Source organism: Otolemur garnettii, unplaced genomic scaffold (genome assembly GCF_000181295.1).
Source record: "Otolemur garnettii isolate 467f Iridium unplaced genomic scaffold, OtoGar3 scaffold00147, whole genome shotgun sequence".
In the NCBI taxonomy this organism is placed as follows: Eukaryota; Metazoa; Chordata; class Mammalia; order Primates; family Galagidae; genus Otolemur; species Otolemur garnettii.
The window spans coordinates 2,678,607-2,684,783 of NW_003852542.1; the positions used below are offsets into that span (position 1 = coordinate 2,678,607).

General features: G+C 46.1%; 1 protein-coding gene across 2 annotated transcripts in view; it reads left to right on the forward strand.

Moving 5' to 3' along the window:
• GGCX (gamma-glutamyl carboxylase) overlaps window positions 1-4,869 on the forward strand; it is a 20,136-nt gene extending 15,267 nt beyond the window's left edge. Inside the window, exons 8-15 of one of the 2 annotated variants that reach the window (XM_003799209.3) lie at window positions 697-962; window positions 1,119-1,250; window positions 1,910-2,061; window positions 2,495-2,664; window positions 2,876-3,006; window positions 3,406-3,553; window positions 3,710-3,905; window positions 4,554-4,869. In XM_003799209.3, coding sequence (XP_003799257.1) covers window positions 697-962; window positions 1,119-1,250; window positions 1,910-2,061; window positions 2,495-2,664; window positions 2,876-3,006; window positions 3,406-3,553; window positions 3,710-3,905; window positions 4,554-4,746 — 1,388 coding nt within the window. In that variant the 3' untranslated portion in view covers window positions 4,747-4,869. The remainder of the gene's footprint in view (window positions 1-696; window positions 963-1,118; window positions 1,251-1,909; window positions 2,062-2,494; window positions 2,665-2,875; window positions 3,007-3,405; window positions 3,554-3,709; window positions 3,906-4,553) is intronic. The other variant, XM_023518775.1, reaches the window with a different exon arrangement.
• Window positions 4,870-6,177: the final 1,308 nt, after the last annotated feature.

Here is a 6,177-nt window from a genome sequence, read left to right on the forward strand (position 1 = left end):
TGGAGGTTGCTGTGAGCGTGATGCCACGGCACTCTACCCAGGGGGATAGCTTGAGGCTCTGTCTCAAAAAAAAAAAAAAACAAAAAACAATGACAGCTATAACCAAAGAAAAATGATGGCCGGGCGTTGTGGTGGGCGCCTGTAGTCCCAGCTACTTGGGAGGCTGAGGCAAGAGAATCGCTTGGGCTCAGGAGTTTGAGGTTGCTGTGAGCTATGACCCCATGGCACTTTACCCAGGGGGACAACTTGAGGCTGTCTCAAAAAAAAAAGGGCTTCTCTCTTTTTCTTTTTCTTTTTTTGGAGACAGAGTCTCACTTTGTCATCCCAGGTAAAGAGGTAAAGTGCAGGGGCATCATCATAAGCTCACAGCAATCTCAAACTCCGGGGCTCAAGTGATCTTTCTGCCTCAGCCTCTCAAGTAGCTGGGGCTATAGGCATGTGCCACCATACCCAGCTAATTTTCCAGTTTTTTAGTAGAGACAGGGTCTCACTCTTGGTCAGGCTGGTCTCAAACTCATGAGCTCAAGTGGTCTTCCCACCTCAGCTTCCCAGAGTGCTAGCATTATAAGCATGAGCCACTGCACCTGGCCAAGAACTTCTTTCTAGTTGATCATGTGGGAGAGGCTTCCTAAGAGAGGAGGGTTAAGGGGGTTCAACCAAACTCCTGAGATGCATATTTTCTCCTTACTTTCCTAGGCATGTTCCCCTACGTCATGCTGGCTAGCAGCCCTCTCTTTTGTTCCCCGGAATGGCCCCGGAAGCTGGTATCCCACTGCCCAAAAAGGCTACAAGAACTGCTCCCCCTCAAGGCTGCTCCTCAGCCCAGTGCTTCCTGTGTGTACAAGAGGAGCCGGACCAAAGGAGCCCAGAAACCAGGGCTGCGCCATCAACTAGGAGCTGCCTTCACCCTGCTCTACCTCCTGGAACAGCTTTTCCTGCCCTATTCCCATTTTCTTACCCAGGTTTGTAGGGGCTTTGGGTGTGCAACAGAAGCTGGGCTTGGAAAGTGGCAGAGGTGACAGTAGTTAATGAGGCTAGTTTTACAGCCATTTTTTGGTAGAGAATGGGTTCAGTTTGCAAAGCATTAAGCTGATTTCCCCTCTGCCCTGCTTTCCCAGGGTTATAACAACTGGACAAATGGGCTGTATGGCTATTCCTGGGACATGATGGTGCATTCCCGCTCCCATCAGCATGTGAAGATCACCTACCGTGATGGCCTCACTGGCGAGCTGGGCTACCTTAACCCTGGGGTGAGACATCTAATGCTGACAATTTACAGTTTTTCAGGACTCTTCCCTACACATCAAGCTTTAAGGTCTGGTTTTGTCTTACATATCATAAAGTAAACCAAATTTGAGTTTGTTCTGCCCTTTTCTCAAGAGTCAGATTGGGCTTGACGCCTGTGGCTCAAGTGGCTAAGGCGCCAGCCACATAGACCTAAGGTGACAGGTTTGAATCCAGCCCGGCCCACCAAAAACAACGATGGCTGCAACCAAAAAATAGCCAGGTGCTGTGGCAGGCGCCTGTGGTTCCAGCTCCTTGGGAGCCTGAGGCAGGAGACTCACTTGAGCCCAGGAGTTGGAGGTTGCTGTGAGTTGTGATGCCACGGCACACTACCCAGGGGGACAGCTTGAGACTCTGTCTCAAAAACAACAACAAAAAAAGAGTCAGATTGAACCTTTTATGTGGTTTGAAGCAGGGCAATGTCAGTTGCTTCCTTCAATTGAGATTAGATTTAGGAAAGGTAAGTACCAGTAGCCTAGCAATGAAAAATTCATTCCCAAAGACAAATTTTGTTTTTTTCTAGACAAAATAGGCAGCAGACAGGAATCTCTTTGTGCTATTGGCAGTGCATGACCTGTCCTAGAAGTTAATGATGAGGTGGGACTAATGTGGGGGTTTGGGGCAGGTATTTACACAGAGCCGGCGATGGAAGGATCATGCAGACATGCTGAAGCAATATGCCACTTGCCTGAGCCGCCTGCTTCCCAAGTATAATGTCACTGAGCCCCAGATCTACTTTGATATTTGGGTCTCCATCAATGACCGCTTCCAGCAGAGGTGGGCAAGGGGAGCAGAGAATGGGAAAAGTGAAGCATAGCTCTTTTTACTAAAATGAACAGCCTTTGCTCTTGGGTATTTTCTTGCTTAAAAAGCTGTCCTTCCCTAGTGCATGTCCTTATTTGGGTGTGGGCATAGCTGTTTGCTTCCAGCAGAGGGCACCATCATCCAAGAGAAAAGCGAGCTGACTTCTTCTAGACACTGTTAACACAGTGCTTTCTTGGGTAGCCACTATCCCCCATTCTTCTCAGTGCCTAGTTTTCTCTTTCTCTTTGCTCTGGACTGGCAATAATGTGCTGACGTAGGCCATTTCTTCTACTTGGAAACCCTATTTCCTCTCCCTGGAAAAGACATAAAAGGAACAGAACCAGTGGTTCTGTTGGGAGGTGGGGGGTGGCTATGGCTTCCTTACAGCATGGCTTTCTTTCCTAAGGATTTTTGACCCCCGTGTGGACATTGTGCAGGCTGCTTGGTCCCCCTTCCAGCGTACTCCTTGGCTGCAGCCACTCTTGATGGACCTGTCTCCCTGGAGAGCCAAGTTACAGGAAATCAAGAGTAGCCTGGACAACCACACTGAGGTGGTCTTCATTGCAGATTTCCCTGGTATGAAGAAAAGTGAGGAGAGGCTTTTCTGTCTTTCCTTCTTGGCTTTCTTGGCCAAGGACATCCATGTGGTATTGAGGCATTCCTACTGGGAGAAATGTCTTTGAAACCTGAGGGGGTAATGGTAGTGAAGGTGTGTTGTCTCTGTTCTGGCTGGGAGTGATTTCATTCTACCAAGGGGTGGGATGATAAACTCTGTTGCTCCTGGCAGGGCTGCACTTGGAGAATTTTGTGAGCGAAGACCTGGGCAACACCAGCATTCAGCTGCTGCAAGGGGAAGTAACTGTGGAGCTGGTGGCAGAACAGAAGAACCAGACTCTTCAGCAGGGAGAAAAAATGCAGGTGTTTTTCTGGAAATAACAATGGCAGAGGGTGGCGCCTGTGGCTCAAAGGAGTAGGGCGCCAGCCCCATATGTTGGAGGTAGCGGGTTCAAACCAAACCCCGACCAGAAACTGCAAAACAAACAAACAAACAAAAAACAATGGCAGAAGGTTGAGATGAATTGGATTCATTTATTATAGACTGAAAATAGGTTACCACAGCAGTAATGCAGTGGGAGCTCAAAAAGCAAAGGCCTATGGGGCTGTAAATAACCTCATCCAGGATTCTAGAGGTCAGTTATATCAGACTCCAAAACACAATGAAAGGAAAGATTCTAGGAGGCATAGTGTAGGAAGCCCCTAGGCTGGCTGGGGAAAGGTTAGAGGGTGAAATATATCCATTTTTTTCTCCTTTCTCAGTTGCCTGCTGGTGAGTACCATAAGGTGTATACAACATCACCTAGTCCTTCCTGCTACATGTATATCTATGTCAACACTACAGAACTTGCACTGGAGCAAGATTTGGCATATCTGCAAGAATTAAAAGAGAAGGTGGAGAATGGAAGTGGTGAGTATAGGAACACTGGGCAAGATAGCCCCTGGTCAAGGTTGTGGATGAGGATCTAATCATAAACAATGAACTTAAAGCATCTAGCTGAGGGAAGGGGAGTTCTCAGAGAGTGTCCAATCTTAGTAATTTCTTTTTTTGCTGTTCTCTGGGTAGAAATAGGCCCTCTACCTCCAGAGCTGCAGCCTCTGTTGGAAGGGGAAGTAAAAGGGGGCCCTGAGCCAACACCTCTGGTTCAGACTTTTCTTAGACGCCAACAAAGGCGCCAGGAGATTGAACGCCGACGAAATGCCTCTTTACATGAGCGATTCTTCCGTTTCTTCTTGCGAAAACTCTATGTCTTTCGCCGTAGGTAAGTTTCACCCATAATAGCAGTAGTCATTGTCATCAGATGTGTGCAAGCTTGGTAACTTTTCTCTGGGGAGCATAACACCAGAGACTTTCTCCCAGGAAATGACAATCTAGCTCTAGACATCTTTTCCATCTCCATTCTTCTGTCCATGATTTAATGGATGAATACCAACAAGTGGCCTGTGTCTAACCTCAACGCCCTTTAGGTCATCAGTTATTAGATTCTCAGAAGAAGCAAGCAGTCTGATCTAAATCCCTTGCATGAACAGTTTACAGTAGGGTTCCTGCTCCTGTGAGTATCTAATGCTGCAGTTGATATGCCAGGAGGCAGAGCTCAGATGATGATGCCAGCAATGGGGAGCTGCTGTAAATACAAAGGCTTGTTTGCCTGCTGCTCACCTCCTGCTGTGCAGCCCAGTTCCTAACCAGCTTCCAACATCTACAGCCTGGGAGTTGGGGACCATAACTCTACCAGCCTGTATAAGGAGTGGGATACCCTTCCATCTGGGAGGTGGATGGTCAGTGGGGGGAAAGTCTGATTTATGCCTGGGTGAGAGGAGCTTCAATCAGGTTTCCTCTAAGGGCTTTAGCTGAAATTCTTTTGTTGAAACTGAAATTTGAACTGGGTGGCTTTTGTCCTGTGTTTCAGCTTCCTGATGACTTGTATTTCACTTCGAAATCTGGTATTAGGCCGTCCTTCCCTGGAGCAGCTGGCCCAAGAAGTGACTTATGCCAACTTGCAACCCTTTGAGCCAGTTGGGGAATTGAATCCTTCAAACATGGATTCATCAAATCCTGATTCTCTTGAATCAAATTCTGATCCTGTCCACTCAGAGTTCTGAGAGGTGCCAGATGTCAGGTACAGGCTGGGGCTGGAGTATAGTGAGGTGATTATAGCATACTGTGGCCTCAAACTCCTGGGCTCAAGCAATCCTAATTCAGCCTCCCAAGTAGCTAGGACTACAACTGAGGTTTTATATTTTTTTGTGGAGACAAGGTCTTGCTGTGTTTCTAAGGCTGGTCTTAAACTTCTAGCTGCTTCAAGCTGTCCTCCCACATTGTCCTTCCCAAGTGCTGGGATTATAGGTGTGAGCTATTGTGCCTAGCCTATTTTAGATTTTTATTTTTCACTTTTTTCTGTGTCTAGAACTTTTTTTGTTCTTTTTTTTTTTTTTTTTGAGACAGAGTCTTGCCTGGTTACAACAGCTAGCAAGCAGTATTGTCATCATAGTTGTTGCAGCTTTGATCTCCTAGACTTGAGCAATCCTCCCATCTCACCTTCCCAAAGTAGCTGGGATTACAGGTGTATGCTACCACACCTGGCTAATTTTTCCTATTGTTAATAGAGATAGGTCTCCTTCTTTCTCAGACTGGTCTTGAACTCTGTCTCAGCCTTCCAGAGTGATGGAATTACAGGTGTGAGCTACTGTACCCCGCCAAAAGCTCTTTTTAATTCAGAGACAATAGCTCAGGGGAGCAAGGAAATAAAGCAAGGATAAGATTTATTGGCTCAGCGCCTGTGGCTCAAGGAGCTAAGGCGCCAGCCCCTGAGCTGGCGGGTTCCAATCCAGCCCAGGCCCGCCAAACAATGATTGTTGCAACCAAAAAATAGCCGGGCATTGTGGCAGGTGCCTGTAGTCCCAGCTAGGAGGCAGAGGCAGGAGAATTGCTTGAGCCCAGGAGTTGGAGGTTGCTGTGAGCTGTGAGAGTGCCATGGCACTCTACCCAGGGTGACAGCTTGAGGCTCTGTCTCAAAAAAAAAAAAAAAATATATATATATATATATATATAAATTCAAGATTGAGGGGTCAGAAAGAGGTTTAGAACCCATCTGTAAATTAAATGTCCTCCTAGGATAAGAGGGTGTCAGGTCTAAAGTGACTGATTCCCAGGGGAAGAGATTCAATGTACTGTGATAAATATAATCTGTTCCCAAGTGCTTTGCTATGTGCTGTGCACTGTGAAACTGTGTATCTGCATTATCATGTTAGGCTGAGAGGTAACATTTGCCCAAAGATATATAATGAGGGATAGACTGGTTTGAATTTAAAGTCTTGCACCATGTTACTTGTAATTTTCAGAATGACTAAGCCTTGAGGAATGTATCTTAAAACTTTCTTCTTAAGTATGAATCTGATGGCAATCAGGTTCTAAATGCACACTTGGTAATTTATCTTACTTACTACAATTCTGGTTCCTCCTTTGTTCTTATTATCTATATAGCCAGTATATATATATATATATTTTTTTTTTTTTTTTTTTTTTTTTTTTTT